Source organism: Falco rusticolus, chromosome 7 (genome assembly GCF_015220075.1).
Source record: "Falco rusticolus isolate bFalRus1 chromosome 7, bFalRus1.pri, whole genome shotgun sequence".
Classification (NCBI taxonomy): Eukaryota; Metazoa; Chordata; class Aves; order Falconiformes; family Falconidae; genus Falco; species Falco rusticolus.
The window spans coordinates 71982615-72003636 of record NC_051193.1 but is presented as its reverse complement, the minus strand read 5'-3'; the positions used below and the strand labels follow the sequence as shown (position 1 = coordinate 72003636).

The 21022-nt window shown below is 45.6% G+C and overlaps 1 protein-coding gene across 1 annotated transcript in view; it reads left to right on the top strand.

The window, feature by feature from the left end:
* LTK (leukocyte receptor tyrosine kinase) overlaps positions 1-21022 on the top strand; it is a 101449-nt gene that overhangs the window by 50640 nt on the left and 29787 nt on the right. The window contains exons 5-11 of the mRNA XM_037395136.1: positions 3732-3871; positions 5815-5952; positions 6871-7023; positions 8113-8213; positions 10045-10211; positions 15355-15449; positions 20411-20512. Coding sequence (XP_037251033.1) covers positions 3732-3871; positions 5815-5952; positions 6871-7023; positions 8113-8213; positions 10045-10211; positions 15355-15449; positions 20411-20512 — 896 coding nt within the window. The remainder of the gene's footprint in view (positions 1-3731; positions 3872-5814; positions 5953-6870; positions 7024-8112; positions 8214-10044; positions 10212-15354; positions 15450-20410; positions 20513-21022) is intronic.

Here is a 21022-nt window from a genome sequence, read left to right as displayed (position 1 = left end):
AACATGTATGGTCATTTGGGTTTCATAAATTAGGTGCCCAACTACATAAGCCTTTGAAAAGGAGTAGCCTGGTAAGCATCCTCAGAAAATGCCTAATACGTACTGACAACAATGAGAACAGCCATTTCAATTAAAAAACACAGCTAGAAAAGGAGAGGCTGTGCAGCTGTTGTAAAAGACTATGATTTTTGAACACTAATCTGGGAGTATGATTTACTGCCCCTCATGCTTCTGTTGAAATGGCACCCAAAAATACACTGGGTCAAATAAGAACCCTCTGACGGGGTGGTGAAGGCAGGAGGGCTAGGCACATGTTCTGCTCTCTGCTGTTTCCTTTCAATTGCAGTGACTAGAACTGGGTGCTTGCGAAGACTTGCAGGCAACAGCTTCCTGCATGTAGGGAAGTAACGCGGAGCTGCTAGGTGGTGTGTTCTCTGGCTGAGCCCAGAAGCATTTAGCCTTCATACCTTTGGGCAATAACCCAGGCAGTGAGTCACCCGATTTCAGAAAAGGTTTCAGTTTTCCTGTTCTGCTCTATTCAGTTTTTCACTTTGAATGGATAAAATGTTCTTTTAATATTAAAGTCTTCCTTAAAATTAATGATCAGTTAACTCTGTTGGGTATGGGAAGGCATGGCTTAGAGAGCGTGGTAAGGAGCGGGAAGAAAACTTTTGCTCTTCAGAGGAGATTGAGAGGCTAATGAAAATCAAAGTTGAAAGTACAAACCAAATGTTGAAAACACGGGTTTGCAGGGTTAATCTTGAATACTTTTGCCTTAAGCATTGGGTTGCTTTCAACTCCAAACTTTCTATCCATGCAAATTTCTCAAGATTATATCAGACTCTGATGACTCTCATACATACAGATCAATTTTTACATCTCTATTTAGAAGAAGAGTAATATTACCCCGTTACTTGAGATCTGGTTTGACATAAGATCGATAGTAAAGGTATTGCCAAGCTTGCCTTATCTGGAAGCCTGCTGCAGTGATCCATCTTCTCCTAGATCAACAGTGGGCTTCATTCCTGATGCCATTAAGAAAATTAAATTGGCTCTGACTAGCCCCTGTAGGGATAGTGGGACCAAGAAAAGAAGGTGTAATTATTTACAGCATTAGAAATCTTGGTGCCATTGGATCTTAGGGGCAAGGCTTTCTCTGAAGGGGAATACCTTGATGATGATGAGACTCCATACACAGAGGTATTTTGGGTGATGCAAAGCTACTCATCATTTTTGCAGTCTCTGGATGCTTGCCAGCTGTTGCTGCGGTGTTATAAATGGAATCGAGTTTCAGTGCTAGAGATATTTCAGTGCAGAACTGGAATGTTTCACGGGACCTTAGGGCTCTGCCTCAGAAAAGCTGCCAGTTGACACAGTAGTGGTTTAAGACAGTGGCCTTGCTCTTCTACCAGCTGCCCCTGTTCTCCCAGCAGAGATGGCAGAATGGGCGGTGTGTCTTTCTCAGTTGTGATGTTTCAGAGCTTGCTTTATTGACTTAGATCACTAGTGGTTTTCATTTATTTTGATATACCAGGCTACAGACAGCAAGTTCCAAAGCGTCTGGCTCATAAACCATGTAGGATTAAGGTGCAGCAGCTGAACTAGTCATTGTTTTCAGCTGTGGGCAGTATCTCTTCGGCTGTGCTGCTAGCTGGGACATGGGCTGTGAATCAGAGGCTGTGGGCTGCAGGCTGCTGCGCTCGGGGCTGTCATAACACCGGCAGTACTGTGATGCTTCAGCTGCAGGGTGGGTTGGAACTTGGTGGAGGTACTAGGACTATGTCTCGGTGCTTGGAAGGTCTAGTATGCTCTAATAGGTAATTTTGAAAGATTTAGAGAGTTCCCTTACTTTCAGTGGCTCATTGAACTGATTTGATTAAGGCCCGTTGGTTTTTGTGGCCAACAGGATGCAGCGGAGGATGAAGCAAGCAGTGCCATGCGGCGGGGGGATTCATTCTGGGTCAGAGCTGAAACGGTCCTGGATGTTGTGCCACAGTGTGGTGGGGAGGCATGTATTTAGAAGTGTATTTAGAAGATATATTTATAAGTGCTGGACATTCCTGAAGCTGCACTGTAATACAAAATGAAAGTAAAGCAGCTGTTCTGCTCTGGTAGGTCCTAGAGATGGTGCAGTTGTGGTTCAGGGCTGGATGTTTCTGAAAGTGAATTAAATTAAGTTGAACTATTGAATATGATATGATAGGGCAGGAAACAAGAAATAGGGTCATCTTGATAAGAGTAGCTCGACTTCAGATGAGTTTATGGTGTCTGTGTGTATTTATGTGTGTACAATGGCGAATGGGGAAGACGGGGGCATGCCATAGACGGGATAGTAAGAAACTCTCACCAAAAGAAGGTGTATAGTTAGTTTGTGGAGGGAAGAATGAGTTAGGTAACTAATCAGTGGCAAGCAAAAGCGGACAGAGAAATAAAAAAATGAAGTAGCTTTGGAGTTTTTTGTAAGTTACAAATTAGGTGGTCTGTGATGTTTATATTGTGTCCAGCAGAGATGTTTGTGTTTGCCCGGATGTTGCTCTCTAATGTGTTTCTGGTGCAGGATGAGGGCTAGGTGATCACTTCATGGCAGCTGAAGGTGTTTCCCAAATGAAAAGATATACTAGGAGCAGCACATCTGAACACGGTGGCCTGGCCTCCTTATCATCCCACTGGCACTGACTTAGAGTCACTTGCCCAGGGTGTCCCTGGCAGCAACAGCAGCACATAGGGTACGGGTAAATTTATCTCTGTCTGGGACTCTTCAGGAGAGCTTAGAAGGATTCCTTTGTCACTACCCTTGCTACAACCCCTTTACAAAATAATAACATATGGTTTTAACTGTATTTTATTGTCTTAACATGAGGTAGAAGGACAATTTTTAAAAATAAAATTAAAATTAAAAGATTTTTAAGAATCCCACTGGATTTTTTTAATGGTACCTGAATACCCTGACTTCCATCAGGCTGATTTGAGTGAGGCACTTTGAAAATTCCCATTCGGTATCTCTCTCTAGCTTTCAATGCCTAACAACCACCTTTAAAATTGGAGTGTGTGGGACCATCTGTCTTTCTCAACTGCCACAAGTGCTGTGCAGCTGCAAAACCTTTGCTGTCTAGGGGCTGTGGCATTTGTTCTGCTGTGAAATGTAAATTGCCAGAGCAATCTGCGTTTTCTGGAACACCACTTCTCTTCTTCCTCTTGCTTTGTGGGTGCACTCGGGCTTGTTAAGCTGGGAGATGACATAGAGAACACACAGGAAAAGGTTCTCACACTTGACACAACCGAAAAACGTTCAAGGCCAGACATTTACTTCCAGAGCACACAGTGTCAGGGTTAGCTTGAAGAGATCCAGAGACTTGTGCAGCTGCTTGGTTGATCTCTACTTGCAAGAGCAACAGAACACAACCATGCATGTGGAAGGCACGTTTGGAGGCGTGTCCGAAATCGGTGCTAATTGAAGCCCCATTTTAACTTAAGAATCATTGGGAATGGTTGTATCTTTTCATCGTTAGCAATAAGATCTGCAGTGAAGATAATTGAACGTGAGCTTGTTAGGCTGCACACCCCCTGTTTTATAGTAACACCTGCTTGTTATGTTGGAGTTTACACGCGTTGTTCTATTCCCCATGTGGATACTATTGCTTCTGTTTGGGATAGTGCAGAACCTTTATGCTAGAGAGTCTATGGATTCCAGTGTGCTCTGTGTGTGTCTGATAGCTCTTGTTGTCTTCTAGGATGAAATGGAAATACCTGACGGCCCAGATTGGCCGAATAGAAAGACCTTTTAAAATCACCTTGCTGTATTCAAACTGTGGAGCAGAAGAGCTTGAAGTGTTGGCAGTGGGCTCCTTGCAACTCAGGAACTGCTTTCATGGTATGTTGCAATACAGTCAGGTTTGGAATAACCAAACGCAGCCAGAAAAGAGCAGCATCCTCGCCAAAATTGGTGAGAATGGTCAGGGAGTCGATCAGATGGGATTTAAATGCAAGTTGAGTCTCCTCTGGGATTTCTGGCAGTGCTTACCTTTCAAGGGTCACATTGGTGGGTGTGTTATGTGTGTGCATGCAAGTGTACATGCTCCAAAGGTAGTGGTGAAGCTCAGAATTATAGAACTGATGGAAGCGATCCTCTCCGCTTTTCAGCTTTGCTTTGTTTGATCTTTGTGTGAGAAAATGTCAAGGATTACGCTGCATGGAAAAAAAGTCTTTGCCTAGATTATTTTAGCATTTAATACTTTCCTTTCTTAATTAATCAAGAACAAAAGACTACCCTGTGTTTCCAAAGCTTTTTGCATACTGGGGCTCTATCATGCAAATCTATAATGAAAAGAAACATTGATTTGCACTCTGCATTTGCTACTGCCAGGCTGAGAACTTCTGTCTAAACTGAAAATAATTGGAACATAATTATTTTCTCCAAAGTACTGAGTGCTCAGCTTAGAAACCCTCAGTTTTACCTGGCACGTGGAGTGCTGTCATGCGAATGGTCCTCGGTAGCTGTGCAGAAGCTGGCTAATGTCATTTAGGCTTCTTGGAAGTACAAGAGTCTGTGAGCGCAGGGAGCCTGCAGGCTGGAGACATTATCATCTTCACTCCCTGGTCTTGGTGCATTAATAAAATGTTCTTGCCTCCGTTTTGCAGACACTGTAGGAATAGCTTGGAGTGTAATGTGAAAAGAGAATACTGATTTCACAGAGCTGTTTCATGATATATCATGAGACTGGTTTTGATCATGCTAGAGATATAATTTTATTGCAGTCATTAATCTTTTAATTTAACAAATGTTATATTTTTAATGTAACGGGGTTTTGACAGTCATGGAGTTTTGAGGGGATGCATACAGCCTGAAGCACTATGCTAAACACTCCATTTCAAAATAAGCTGGTGCATGTACCCAGCACAACACAGTGCCATGAAGAAACACCATTTCTGACCATGTTACCTGGATAGTTGCAGAGATGTCCTTTTCTCTTTCTTCTGGAATTGGTTCCCTAACTTTCTGCATTTATTCCAGAGCGGTAATAATCCTAGTGGAACTTCTGTGCCAGGCTCTGCTAAAGGGGAGCAAGTCCAGAAGAGACCTACAGAAACCTGCAGGTCCATAACAGGCACACACACGCACATCTACAGGACAGGCTGGCTGCACTAAGAGCTATACTTTTGGGAAATATCAGACTTAAAAATTGTGTCCAGCCTGGTTGCTGGGTCCCTGTGCAGTCAGTCAGGTGCCCCCGGAGTACAGCCGACCAGGCTACCTGGGGTGCACGAGTGGAGGTCCCGCACAGCGAGCCAGGTCGCTGGGGTGGCAGCTGTGTTCCTGGGCTGATGGCACAGAGCTGGCACGGGAACATGCCCGCAGCGTGAGTGGCAGTTGAGGCTGAGCCGCAGTAGGGCACAGCAGATGCGTCTGTCGGGACTGGAGGGTACCTCTGCCCCCCACAGCAGTGTCGTGCAGCATGCCACAGCTGCCTGGTGGGAGCGCAGTCACACATGCAGAGCCGACAGCACCACGGTAGGACACTGCAAGGTCCTTCTTTTATTATTTTTTTTAAAAAAATGGATTATCTAAAGACAGCACAAACAGAGAAGACAGTGCATGAGAGAGAAAGGAGCAATAAATTTGGTCTTCGTGAGAACTGTGGTGATCTGTAGGAATCTCATGCTGGGTAGAAACCTAAGTGGTAGAAAGTGGAGGTGAGTATCGTTTGTCACCCAAAGGACACTTTCTGAGGTCCTAGATGCAAAGGCTGATACAGTTGAAGGGTCATACACATTCTGCCAACTCATCTCTGGGCTTCTTTCTCTTTTTTCCTTTAGATAAAGAAAACCAAGGTCTTTCTGTATATGACAAAGGCTCCACCTTCCCCTGCCTTCATGGAGGCTGTGTCAGCCACCTACGACTCTGTGAATTCATCAGTGACTGCCCCCCCGGAGAACAGGAAGGAGTGAGGTGTGGTGAGTATGTGGCATGGCGCTTCATAGGAACCTTCCTCCCATTAGAAGAAATAATTTAGAATTAAAAATAGCTTAGATTAATTTCATCTCTAGATTAATTCAGTATTTGGCTGCCTAAATTACTTTAGCCTATTTACATTAATTGGATACCAATATTCTCTTTGAAAATTCACCCTATATAGGATAAAATGGCTTTGGGGTTTTTGGTTTGCTTTGCTTTTTTAAAATATTGTGGTAAGGAGCCCAGTAACCTGCTTTTCATAGTTGGTGCTATTTCAGAGAAAGGCAAAACCTTATATACATGTCTGCAGTTGGGTGAGAAATTCCTTCTGGATCCAAGGTCTGAACCTGCCTTCAGTGGAAGGCACTGATCACCTTTCTAGTGCCCCAGCCACCAACATGGTTGCAGATCTGTCCCCCCAAGATCCCAGTTCAGTCCTTACTGCACACCATGACAGAGAAATCCCCTTCCTTACTCAGTATGTGTGGTGTTAAGAAGCATCATTTACCTTTGTTGCAAGTACAGTGGCAGAGATCTAAAATGATAACTGATTTGCCTTCCTTTAAGTGGACATGGAAAACTCTGTGATGCCTGCAATTTGATGTGCAGTAAGGCCTTTACAAACACATGGCAGTGATTCACCATTCTTTCGGTTGTGGGAGCTGCAGTTTTGCACAGTATTTAGAGCGGGACAGAACTGCAAAGTCTCATATATCTCCAGAAGCAAAGTTCTGGCTTTCTGATGGTGACTCTGGAAATAAATGAATGAGACCTATTAATATTTTGACATTGAAAAACTGTGTAGCATAGGCTGGGTAGCTTAAACAGCCGCAGTGAGTTTTACTTTTGCTGCTGTTTGTGTTCTTCTGCAATCAAGTTTCTCCTATTTTCCTGCTTTTTCTTATTCTCCATTGTAGACAGCCTCCCAGAGGGTTCACATTGCTCTTTTGAAGAGGGTCCATGTGGGTGGACACTGAACGAAACTGCAGCATCTCCTTGGTCTATTTGGGGCTCTACTGAAATAATTCAACATCACTCATTTGTAGGGTCTACCTTGCAAGCCACTGGTGGTAGGTTCCTGATAGCTCTCTCTCACTCTCTGTGAATGTGTGTGTGTATGTATATATACAACAGCCTTGAATGAGGTTTTTTTAATTGATTTAAAATTTCTGGCATCATGGCCAAATGAACTTTTAGCATCAGTATTACCTATAACAACTTTAAATGTAGCTAAAATTAACTTTTGAACATGATTCAAAACGTTATATGGAACAAGTTCTGCAACAAAGTTAGCATGAAACTATCAGAGACTAGGATTCTCCATCACCTTAAAGAATTATATAATGGATTATCTTTTCTCTGTATATACTTCTTCCCTCCTTCTCCCTCTCATGAGCTGTGCAATTGCAGAGTGCTTCAGCAGCAACATGATGGCTGCTGCATCACAAAGTAAAAATTGCCTGACAGAATAAGGCTGCTTGTAGAAACAAATGCTTTGGAGGCCCTTGCCAGGCTCTGCCAGTGGGTTAGGAAGAGCACCCCATGTGAGTGTATCCCAAGATAATCATACATGTTGTGTGCCATAGAATACCACAACAACAACAACAAAAAGAGTCAGATAATTCCCAGAACTGTCAGCTTGGTAAATAAGGAGGCCAAACACTCACATGTTCAGGTTGAAAGTCAGGAGTGTTAGCACAGATGAGTCTTGCCTCAGAGTTCCCTATCAAAATGAAGGGTGTTCAAATGAGTGTCCTCTTTGTCTCTTGAGAACTTGTAGAAACTGTCCCTGCGAATAAAAGCTGCAGATAAGCTCTTCCAGCCCAGTGTTTGTCTCTGCAAGTCTCCTTTATGCTCATGGTGTAAGAATTAGGACTGATCAGGAGTTCATTGTGGGTTGGTGAGAGCCCCGATATGGGAAGATACTTGAGATCTGAGGCTGATGCACTCGCCTTCCAGGAAGGCATTTGGGATGTTGGCTTTTGTGCTGCTGAAATCTACCAGGGGTGCTTTTTGTATCATCATTAATAGATTTGCTCTCAAGCCATGTTTGTCATCTTATACTGAGCTTCAGCACAATGATGTTACATTATTCCAAGAGAGTATAAAAAAAAGCAAAACATCATCTATTGTTTTCTGATTTGCTTTTCTGCTCACAGGACACTTCCTCTACCTTCGAGCAGACAGCAATCAGACGAGTGGTATGGCCAAGGCTTACAGTACCAGCTTGCCAGCCAGTATTGCCACTGAAGACTACCAGGTATAGCGCTCTGCCTTAGCACTTTTGTAGGCTCTGTTTGCACGGCCCGTTCTCCTGTGCCTCTGCACACCCTACAGGACACTGGAAAGCAGAAGAGTTGGCTCTACCGCCCAACTAGCTGCTTGTTGGAAACTGGAAAGGAGACGTGAGGTGCATCCTCAGTGAGCGAAAGCAGAGCCCCCAGTCAGCCCCTCAGTATGGAAAGCTCCCCAGCCTGGCTGCACCGACTGTTCCTTGGAAGGGCTGCCAGCACCTGGGTCGGGTGAGATGGCCTGGATTTGTAGGAAAGGGAGCTGGCTGGCTGGGCTGCCGAGCCATGCAGGATGCCTGCTGCTGAGACTTCTCTTCATAAATTCTGCAACACTTTCATAACAGTTAATAAACTTGACAGTTTCATGGAGAACAGGAGTGTGAAGTTCGTAGGGATTAGATTTTCCAGGAATAGATTAAGATAATAAATTCTGTTCATATTCTTCAGGAATTTTGAAAGGTGAGGGCAACCTGGCATAGATAAAATAACATAACCTGCCTTCGGTCCAAATCTCTACAAAGAATAAGAGGAGCTCTGAGATGCTGGAATTAAAAGTATTAAATAATACTGTACTCATAACACTTAAGAAAATTAAGCTGCAAGTTTGAGCTGGCGTCCAGCCCTGCTAGAGAAAAACAGAAAGCTTTGATGCCTCCTAATTAGAGCTGGCAAAAGAAATAAAGTGCAGGTGCCAAAAATGTAACCAGCATTTATATTTATTTATAAATCTAGGTCAAGTTTTCTGCGTAATTCCAACAAAATAAAATGTGCTTCAGCTAGGTTCACAAAGCCAGGAGGAGGAGAAGCAGTAACTGTTGCTTGTGGTGTACAGGTCACAGGAGACCTGGACCCATTCTCTCCTCCGCTGCCAAGGACTTGAATCCCCGTGTCAGGAGCGAGGACGTTCCCGTGGCTGTTTGTTACAGCGTGTGCCTGTGCGTGCTCCCTTTGCTGCTGCTGCTGCGGGCCTCTGTAGCAGAAGGGGCAGGGGAGCACTCAAAGCAGCGGTGGAAATAGCAGTCCGCTCTTGTGCCAAGGTGGAAGTGGCTTCTCCTAAGAGGAACGAGTCCTGCTTCAAAATGCCTGGTGATCCGGTTGCCCACCTGTTATATGGGTGCTACAGTCCAGATGGTGCCTATGACTTGGAGCAAAGGTCTGGACTGAGGTTTCCTGCCTCAGGAGACAATTCCTTGTTTTGAGGGTCCCTGGGGCAGGGCACTCTCCCTTGGGGTGCCCCTGTGCCCTGTATGGTGTCTGGGTATAGACCGAGCCATGCAATGCAGCGCCTTAACCTGGGTGGTTATGGTGGGAATCCTTAAAAGATTTAAACTGTGGTTCAAACCCTTTCACAGGAATCTTTAAGCTGGTGAGAACACCAGAGGAATGCGGTTAGGGTTGGGTTTCTACAGTAACCTAACTCCAGGGGAGGCATCTAATGATAGGCATTTCTCGAGCTGAAGCCTGTGTTGCTTTGCTTTCCTACTTGTTCCTGAAGGAGGTAACAGGGAAACAAGCGCCCGCTCGCCCAGGGCTGCCCAAGGCCGTGGGTATTGCCGTCAGTGGCAGGAGAGCCGCTGTCCCAGGGAGTGTCAGTCAGGGGGTCTCCGCTGAGGAAATTCCATGCCAGGAGCAGTGACAAGTCATACGCAGGCAACAGGGGGTCTTGGTGGTGTGTGTGATTAAACAGATTGACCCAGGATCAAAGGATGGGTGTCTCAGATCCCCGGGGAGGGGAGAAATGAGTACCTTTCCCTTTTTATCACAGGGTACCATTCCTTTCCTCTTCTTCCTCTGTTACAGGTCCAGTTCTCAGTGCATGTTTTTGGCAGCTACAACGGTACCGTCTCCTTCTCTGTCCGGGGAGAGATAAAGGGAGCTCCAGTCACCTGGCCCATGTGGGAAAGGGCAGGCAGCTGGAGCGACCACTGGTTTCTCATCACCTTTCGGATGCCAGTGCTTCAGAACCGGTAAGAGCTCCACTGGCAGCATCCAGGGCTCTCCCTAGAGATCTAGTGAATCGTTACTGTCTTTGTTGTGAAGCAGCACATTCATTCTTGCCTTCTTCCAAGGCCATTTCTACTGAAAAAATTGCAGAGTGCTGTGATTACGCTTGCTGAGGAAGCATTCTGTCATGCATGCATCTTCGTGCACGTACTCAGCCGGCTCAGCACAGGCCCACGCCGTGTGTCTGTGCTTCCACGCAGCCCCGGGCAGCGCTTAGGTGTGGGGAACAGGAGTGTCAGCACTGGAAACGTTTTACCCATCTGAGAAAGCCAGTGTACTTTCAGTGGTCAAGTGCTCCCAGTAGGGAGACGGGTATGTTGGCGTAGCTGCACCTTGTAGTTCCACAGTAAACCCAGCCACGTGAGTCAAACGAGTCTAAACCCACGGTCAGCCCAGACAGCCGCCTGGTGAGGACCTGTGTCGGTGCAGCCGGGGCAGCTGCCGGCCGTTCATTGCCACGTTACTGATGCAGCAATCTCAGCAAAAGACTGCTGCCCAAATCAGCCTTGCACTAATGTTTTCACAGTTTTACATGTGAAAATACAACATGACATTGGTTTTCAAATGAAGTCAAATACTGAAGTTTCAAAGATTTTCAACACAATCTGATTTTGATGAGGTATTTCTCCTCCCTGACCCAGTGTCATTCAGTCTCAAGCCATGTAGCTGGTGCTGGAAGCTCAGCTGGTTATTGTGCACGGCACAAATTATTTTTAAATTGCTCCCAGCTGTGTTTGCGCATGTTCCTCAGGAAGGCCTGTTTCACATGACACTTAGGAGAAAAAAATCTCAGTCTATACAGTGAATATTATAAATGGGAAAATATCTACCTAATATTGGCAATGAAGGATGTTTCAAACCGCCATGGATTAGGAGGTGTGAGGGGATTCCTTTTAACTCCAAATATTCTTTGCATCTTTGTGTAAAAGGCTAAGGGATTTGGCTCTGGAAGCGACAGCAATTCAGACCCAAGCAGCAGTAAAACTTGGAGAAGAGAAAATGTTGTTCTACCCTCTTTCTAGTTTAATTTCATGATTGCCTTTGGTCTCAGCATTATCATGTGTTCACCATATGCACCTTTGCCATGAATTATTCCGTTAGGATAGGCTAGATCTGCATGCTGGCAGTGTATTTAATATTCTTGTCTGACACAGTCTGGAGCCCTGTGGATTAGCATCTGTTTAGTTCTGCATATGTAAAGTATGACCAGTGAATTTGTCCAGAATAGCTCTTTTCCCGAGGTACTCTCATGTGGACCTAACTGCAGCGGAGTCCTGGGGGCTCTTCAGGGGTATTTAAGACCTTCTGCCTCCTCTGATATTACGGTCCCTTATGCTTGTCGCCTGAAGACTCCGATTTCTGCATCAGCCCTCAGTTCTGAAGCAAAATGGATCTTGTGTGGCTGGGGGGAATGGATGGCAAGAGGCTTTAGGGAGCACTGGCCAGCACTGCTTGGAAAATACTGGTATTGAAATACTGTAATGTTTGAAACGGTTGAGCACCTAGACAAAACCAAAGAAGTAGGTATGTCATGTGTTCACGTGCTTTGACACTGTTTCAAGTAGTTCAGTCTTGTTTCCCTTCATGTAACCTTTTTGTATGCCATTTTCAAACAAATTTTAAACCGATTGGTGGGACAGTGGCAGTCCAGGTGGGTGAGGCTGAACTGCTCAGCCGAGCAGGCAGACCTGTGCTGCCTGGGCTGGCCAGGGGGCTAACAGGAGGGGTAAGTTGCCATTTGCTGCACCCATCTATTACAGAAACAGAAGCAGCACACGCTTTGCTGGCAGGTGTTGCAGGTATTTGCCCCAGGTGAGGAAAAACCTGGTCTTTGTGCTGCCAGGACATGGGCTCTGTCCCAGGCCTCTTGCCTTGCTCTTTCCGTGCTCTGCTCCCGCTTCATCTCACCTGCTTCTGCGAGCACTCGCCACCTTGCTTGCTTTTTTCATATACTCGTCTCTCTTCATTCTCCTTCAAGCTCCCATTTGTGAACCCATTTTATCTTTCTCATGCTTCCAGTTGTAATTTCCCTCTCTGAACTCCTCCCTGCTGCTTGTTTCCATCTCACTTCCAGCAGCTGCTATGTCTCTGTGTGCTGGTTTTTTTGTTAAGTTTTAATTCCTTCCCTGCACTCCTGTTCCCTTCTCCTTCCGGTGATTTCTTGTGCATTTTTGTTTTGATGATCCCAGCCTTCCTGTTTGGCTGTTTGGCTGCTCCCTAGATCTTGGCCCCAAACCCGCTGCACACCCAAGTCCAAGCTCCCCTGCCATAAATACCGAGGGAACTCCCCAGCCTCTCCAAGAGGCTACCTTTTTCGCTCTGGATTCGGTTTAGGCAGGTTTTTTTCTCCTGTTTAGCCAGGATCAGCGAAAGAAAGGAGGACTGGGGAAGAAAAAGTGTATTTGTTACTTTGGAAGGGCAGTTCTTGCTTCATGTAGCTGAAGCAGGACCTGACGCAGTTCACAACAGCACTGCCGTGGAAAGTACTGTTTAGCCCCAGACTTGGAGATATCCAAGGAAGAGGAGACTGCAGGATTAAAAAGGTTCTACCAGGCATGGAATGGCAGGGATTTAAATTTTCAAGGACATTTTACTAAAATTTATCATACAAAAGGGGAAAAAAGCTCATCCCTGCCATGTGACTCTCTTCCTCACAAATTTCAGTTCCCACTTGCAAACCCTGGTAGCACAGAGCACTTAAAACAATGTCAGCATTTTTGGGCATGGTCAAAATGATGAATCCCTGCATTGCCTCATCCTCAACACTGGGAAATCATTTTGACTGCTAGGCAAGTCATACCAAATCACCCAAAATAGAAAAGTTCAGCCTAAATTGCTTGAAGGTTGGCGAAGTTGCAAACAATTGTAAACGGAGGCATATGGTGAGCCACTGCTGTACGATGGTAGCAGTTTGGTATAAACCTCCGTGGGTGCCTTTTCTATATATTTGTGGGTGCTGGCAGCTCTCCTTGGTAACGCAAACTCCAGCAATGTTGTGCTTGGGGAGTTTTTTTAGTGCAGAGTTTGGGCTGGCATGTCATTTTTCTGTATCCTGAATCTCCAAGAAACATGTGTCCTTCTCTTGCTGTGAGAAAGGGTTATATTTTTCCCTGGTTCCTCAAAGGGATGATAGCCCGGAGCAAAGAGGGTGGGAGGGGACAGATCACACAAGAAAGGGTAGACATGAGTCGCAACACAAATAGTTGCTGTAGCAAGGCATGGAGGGCTTGATGGGGCCAGAAGTAAAGCAGCCTTAGCGGATAGGAGAAGACTATGGAGGGGATATATAAGTAGTTTTTAGCAACAGCTTCCTCCAGTGAATGTATTTCTTAGGAGAGAAGGAGGACAAACTACGCAGTCTGCTGATCAGCCTCCCAGCGGGGCATCTAAATTCAGTCGCTTGGTTCACACACACAGGGAAAAAGGCTGCTATCAGGGAAAATCGACAGGCAGAAGACCAGACACCAGAGAGCTGGAGAGTGTAATACGCTGGAGTCAGCAAAATGAGCTCAATGAGCAGGAGCCCTGGAAACCCCTCTGGCTAACACAGCAGAGTTCAAAAGGCAAATTCCTCCCCTTTTCTGAAGTTAGGAGGAAGGGGAGGCATACAGAGCCCAGAGCTTTTGAGCCATCTATTCTCACGCACTGGGGGAGGGCAGTGCTTCCCCAGGCTCCCACTCTACTCAGCTGGAGCAGAAACCCCCCTGCAGGCGCAGAGCCATGGCCCTCTCCTGCTCTGGCTCCACGGACCAGATGCAGCAGCTTGAGCGGAGTGAGAAGTGCCCTAGTCCAAGGCTCAGGGTGCCGTGACTTCCTCTTCCATCAAATGACTGGGGGAGTTACTGCCTAGTTTCAGTGGACTGATGTACAAGGTCTGAAAATGCACAAGTATTGCTAAACCTGCTAAGAAAGAGGCAGGCTTCTGTGGGAAGGACATCTGATGGCAAATTCCCCTGCTAACCTGTAGCTAAGGCAGTGGTTACTCAAGAGACCCTTGATTTGCATTTGCTGCACCAGCACTTACTCCCAGAGTACTCAGACCCTGTAGGTGTGAACGCTTCCATTTAAGCACCAGGGACCATTCCTGAGTTGGGGTAAAAGCAGCTGATCCCTAAAGATTTTGATGCAGCTATGCCATGTTATATTAACTGTGGATATGGACCAGCATTTGGCCAGTGGGTGGAATACGCACACATACTTTATTGCCAATAATTTTGGGCAAGCGCGCTCCTAGGGTTAATGATTAATGCATAGGCAGGTCAGTGCTTGATCTCTCATAAATCATCATTGAGCTTCACCAGTGACAGCAGTAGAGGTCCTCTCCATATGCTTTTAATAAGCTCTAAATGGACTGGACATGAGACATCTGTTTATTTCTGAAATTTAATGAAAAACAACTCGGTCCCATCCATTAGAGGGAGATCCCTCAGCCGATTTCCTTTCTTCCTTGTGAATTCACAACATGGCAACGCACTTGGGACATGGCAGACCTCCTAGATAAGTAGCTAAACACCTGGTCATGGTGGAAAAAGATGAGACAGCCCAGAAAGATAATACTTCAGGGAGTTATGGCTGAAATTTAAAATGTTCTGACCTTCAGCTGAAATAAACTCATGTCACCTTGTTGAGTTACATTGGCTGAGGAGCAGGCTCCAGATTCCTGTTTATTTGGATATTGTTTTTCTGTTCAGTTTTTATTCTTTTTTCTCTTCCACTTTGCACAGGTCTGATTCCCTGTTCCCTGTTTTAATGACTGTTTATAGCAACTGAGTAAGGATGTTTGTGTGTGTATAACTGTTAGTGAAGGACAGTAGCTTGTGTTTCTACGTGTGCATGCAGATAGTAGGGGAAATAGGGCTCTTATTTTTGTTCCCCATGAAATGTAGCATTATATGAATGTTGGTTGGTCCTCACTAACTGTTGACATGTGGATAAGACTTCTAGCAAGCCCTTTTGGCTGCTCAGCAGGGCTTGTCTGGAGGAAATGTTCTAAATAGTGATGATCATGATTTGATGATATGAGAACATTGTATTTTTAGGTTTTGGGGTTTTTTCCCCCCCTGCCCCTTTGTCTGTCTTATCTAAAACTTCTGTCTTATTGCAAAGGTTTCAACTGCAACTCCTGGCAACTTGGGGCTGGAATTCCCGAGCTGACATTGCTGTCGACAATATTACGTTTGGACTGGACTGCTTCACTGACGGTGAGCCACAAATGTTGCAGAATCCCTTAAGGAGCTGGGGTACTGTAATCAGCACCCCACAGATCCAGGACACACACGCTCTGTTCTCGGATCACTTGTGTTAGCTTTTGCAGCACAATGCCATTTGATCTCAGACCTACTGGAGATTGCAAGTAGAGGCAATTTTATAGTGTGTCAGCCTCCTAGTGCTCTTTTTTTCTCTAATCTGGGATATCCTGTATCACGTAGTTGAGACCTGTCTGTGTGTCTTGGCAAGAAACACTCAACTTATTCCTTAGCCTCTAAGTGGAAGGATTACATCACCCTGTCCTTCAGCAGTCCCCGCTGACCCATGCACCCCGGCAGTTGAGAGCTGAAGAGAATTTGTTGAAATCAAAGGGGAAAGTCACCATATTTTAGTGTGGAGGAAAGGAAGAAAACAAAGGAATAAAGTGACTCTGACAGTAAAGTTTTGAGTATTGCAACAAGTTTGTTTTGCTCTGCAAGGAGGTACGTCCACTGTCGCTGCTAGATGTTATAGATATATATATATATAACAGATGTGTTTTCCTTTGCTTTGTTACTGCACACGTGGCTGACAACAGTATATTCCATGGTAAAGCAGAGCCAGTGCTACCCTCTGAAGCATGTTAGTAAGAGTTGGATTTTCTTAGCAGACAAGTGGAAAGAGGTTAGATACTTGAACCACTTGCAAATATTAGAAGCTGCCTTATTTTTGTACTTGGAGAAAATACCTGTGTGCTCTGTTGTAAAGAAATGGGAGACTATGCAGCACTTGAATTGTGACTTCTGTTGCAGACAAACTGCATCGGTGGGCCTGTGTCGCACGCGCAGTGCGTCAGCATTTAGGGTGGTAGCACGTCTCTGCGGAAGCTAGCTGTAGCCTGACATCACACGTGGGAAGGCTTATGTCAGAACAGACGGGTTAAAAGCTCATTGACAAAAGCGCCTTTTCCTTCCCACCTTTGTCCCCTTCGGTCTCCTGTTCTCGGTCCCTTTGGTCTGTGGGCACTGAAACCACCCATCTATAAAATGTTGAGCATGCACATTTTCATTTGAAATTAAGAGGAAAAGATGTTCCCTGATGGTAATGTCATTTATTCACCCTAACTCCTTAACAGCCCTGGCTCCCAAACACCAAAGTGTTTGGACCTCCATGCTAACACTTGGTTTTGAAGTCTTTTGAGGATACTGAAGGGAGTGATTCCAGATGCTCTTGTGCCAGCTGATGTGCCCCCAGCTGCTCGAGTTTACTGCCCTCCTGAAAGCAAATACAGCCTCCAGTTTACCCACAGAATTTTGCTGGCTCTGGTGTAGGGATGTATCCTTTGGCAAATAGGTGCTGCATAAATGCTGCTGCAGCAAAGTTACCAGAGTTTGTCCAACAGAACCCCCAAGTTACTCCTTGCTTTCAATTAGTATAAATAGCACTTATGTCCAGGAGCAGCTGGCACTGATGCCATCTGGAGGGGTGACCCAGAGATATGTGACTGACGCAGAAGACAGACATCACGAAGGAAACACATTTCTCAGAAACGTTGCACTTGCCACTGTTCCTTGAATTGTCTTTGCAAATTGACGTTTTCTCGCCTCTGAGGGCAACCACGTTGCATTTGTCTTCTCATGACTTTAATTCAGTTAGATGGCAGAGAAGCCCAGCAGCTCTGCTGTGTTTTCAGTAATGAAATTATTTCTCCCTGGCAATGAGAGGTTTCAGATGTCAGAGACGGAGCCAATTAAGATCCAAGCAGCAAATTCTTTGCATGAGGGCAGCAGGAAGGTTATATGGCAGGAAGGAAGAATTTGCTGCTTACTAGGATGTAAATATTATTTTCTCCACCTATTTCAATTCAGTTGCTCTACAAAACCCAGTGCAGACTCTGAAAGCACTGCTTGTCTACGTGCAGACTATGAAAGAAGGTGAGGTTTTCCATATACCTCAAACTTGGGAGGAAAGATTCAGTAAGGTTTAGGAGGAAAACAAGTGGGTGGTGAGGGCAGCTCAAGGGACACCAATAAGGACACAAACCAAACAGACTGGTTTTGGATGGCACCTCCTGGGCAGTGGCATATGTTTTCCCTGTGAAAAAGGTGAGATGAAACCACCTTCTGGTTCATACAATCACCTCGTGTAAGACTGTGTCACAGACCAGGTGACATGGGTCTGGTTCATTGTGAGGACTTCTAGGGGACAGCACAAAGGTGTCTCATCGCTGCAGTTAACTAGTGCTTTCAGAGAAGAGGTCTGCATTTTGGGTGTCTAAATATGAAAATGCGGGCTGGGACAGCAAATAGGGTGCTGGTTGTTGCCCTCCTCGGCGCTTGTGTGACCGCTGCTTCTGCTATTACCTTTTGCTGCTCTGAGGACAATGCTGTTCCCGTTAGGATCGCAGGTCTCTGGTCTGTCAAAGTGCACTCTGCTGCCCTGGCACGACATTTCCTTCTGTGCATCATTTACAGTTTCCAAGACTGGTTTATAAATGGGAAGAGTGACCAAAGAGAGCTTTTGTATAGCCTATCTCTGGTGCGTGACTTGGGAGTCCCTGACCCAGCAAAGGCTGGTTCTGTTGACCTGCCAGCCTCGTTGCTTGAGGTGCTTGGTGGGGGGGGCAGTTCAAACCTCGTTACCGCCTCATTTTGCCGATTTAAGAAGGTGTTGACTAGAAATGCAATAGATCAGCCAAAGGGATGGGGAAGGGGAAAGCTGGTGCAGTTTCCTCATTCTCTGTCCCACTCTAGGACAAGCTGGAGAGACTTCCAGCCTGCCTCAGGAAGGTGGGATCTCTGAGCAGACCATGCACACTTTGAGGATCCTGTGGGGCACCTTACTCTGATTAATCCCGGCCACAGGACCACTACAGCTTTTTTCACTACAGTCCCAGAGACAGAGAAGTAGGAGTGAGTTACTTTAGCTTTTTGCCCACAGGAGATGCCCTGTCTTTCTTCTTTCCACTTCCCTCACTCCATTTTCGGTGTGGAAATCAACAGCATTAGCTAAATCCTGGAGGAAGGAGTCCTGTGCTCATCTTTTTCTGGTTACATTTTTCTGATATCTGGACACCTTAACATGAATGAAGTCTTGTGCCCTTCCATTCACTTACAGACAACACGCTGGCCATCAGAGGAGGAAATGGAAGCTAAAATAGACTGGAGCACCAGCCCCTGGATACCAGGGCTCCACCATGGTTGTAGGAAATGCCACCTGACCTCTGATATGTATAAAATATCAGCCTTCTAACAGTTCATGTGGACAGGGTGATGCTCAGCCTGTCTTGCAGCTTGTCTGCTGCTAAGCACGGAGGAAACAGAAACCTTCTTCCAGCACGTGAGGGTTTGTGACTGTTTGGAGGAGGAGAGGTTGTTTGTTTGGAAATGAGGCATTGCCTTGGGATACTCGGTCAGGATGCTGCAAAAAAAATCAGTGCAGACACACAGACCGACTCTGTTTCAGAGAGTGATTTACATTCCTTTGCTCTGGCAAACACAACCAGACTTCTTGTACATCTCTAAGTATCTGAAACTGTGATGACCCTTGGGATTCGTAATTCAGTGCAGGCCTTGGGACACCAAGCATCTTTTCTGGCCATGCATTGTCTTTTTCGTTTGATTTTTCTTCTTGTCTTTGATCCAGTTCATTTGTGTTGGGTTAATTTCATTTTTTGCTGGCTTGACAACTTCATCCCTTGAAGTTCTCTATCTCGCTATGAACAGTGTGTCAGTACAAAGCTCCTTTTTACTTCCACCCATCAATGTGCTTTCAGGCAGACCTCGGAGGAATATTCTGAGGAGTAAGAGCTCAGCAAGGTCTCCATGCTTCAATTAGTTATTTGGCCTTTCTGACACAGCTAACAAGGGTGTTAATTATCGCTATTTAGAGCAGTGGCTTTGTGGTGGAGATAATTGTCCAGCTGGAACTGAGTGAGTCTCTTTTGAATAGAGCATCAAACAGCTGTTAGATTCTCACAACTGGAACAAATTGAAATATTTGTAATGTTTTCCAACTGGTGAAAAATGTTCAGTATTAAATGAACTAAGGGCTCAGAAAATGGAAGGAAAACTCTCCTTTTTCTTATAGAGATTTTCCAATCAAATATCTGCATAAAATGGGTAATTTGACTATTGAAACAGGATGCTTACAGATTTTAGGGCAAGGGTTCTGATCTTACTTTTTCCTGTGGTAAGGCAGCTTTAGTGTGGTGTTCTCAATGCACTCAGGTGCTTTGGGTCAGCAACTGCTGTGAAGCCCCTCCTCCCTGAGAAAGGGCTGATTTTTAAAGGCCTGTTTCGCTGGTGAGAAATGTAGCGTGATGCTGTTTTTCAAAAAGGTTTGTCCGAGATTTACAGCTTGTGTCACGGGTATGGTGCTGTTTCTTAACTGTGTATGTTAGTGAGACATGTAATTTTATTTAGTATTTTATTCTCTGAGCAAGGTCCGAGGTGCTCAAAATTGGTTGCTGACAGGGGAGCGATCTCTTAAGCTGGTTTACTTACCATGATGCCATTCAGAAGCAAAGATAACATGCTATCGCTGTCCTTTACACCTCCGCGCCTTTGCCTGCCCAGAATTGCCACCCGCCCTTTGCAAAGCAGAGCATTAACACCTGCTATCTGTTCTCCCACACTGCTTCTCCTGAAGCCTCTTCTGATCACAGCCAGTGCCGCCGGCTGGCCAAGGGGCTTATCCGGGTGGTGAGCCTGCGTGGGCTGAGTTAGGTAACACGGAGGGTTTGTGTTCGTGTGAAGACGCACTGCCTTCAGCACAGACACAAGGAGCTAACCCAAGGCATGGACCCAAAAGAATAATAAAAACCCATGATTGTTTTAGAACACCTTTTCTGCCCAAGATATTGTTTACTTACTTTAACCAAATGGTTGTACTTGGTTCATTCATGTTATCTTTAAATTATCCATCTCTCTTTTCTACCGTCCTCCCATCTCTCTCATCCATTCTACAATTACAGGAAGACAACCGAATCATTTTAGTGGGAAGCGCCAGTACCCACGGGAGGTTAGTAACCTGGATGAGCATCTTCTGAACCCCCTGGAAGAGCCCTCCCTCCCAGGTATGCGATTCAGTACTGCAAACCTGTCTCTTGGCTGTAAAAGGCGGCTCCCTGCCCACCTCAGGTGTGCGATCTGCTGCCTTGTAGCAACAGGGCAATGAGGTCTCATCCGTCCCAGAGAGGTGGTGGCCGTGTCAGGTGGCCGTTGGCCACAGGACAGCAGTTTGCTGCAGCCTGACTTGCCAGCCCTTAAACAGCAGGATCTTTATGAACAATAGCAGAATCTTCAAGCAAAGAAGCTTTAAGTAAAAGCAGAAGCTGCATGACTCAAGAGTCAGCTCAGGAATGAAAGGTGTAGACCAGTACCGAAAGCTGGGGGTAGGAAGAGGTTTACTGGGACTTAGTAAGCAGTGAAACTGAACCAACGAGCGGAGATGTAGGGGTGTAAAGGTGAAGAGGGAGGCAGGGGAAGTAAGGGAGGATCTAGAAATCTATTGAGGAGGAAAAATGGATGAAAAACTAGGAGTACGGGAGACACTGGGGACCAGTTTACTGCCGCTCTGGAGGATG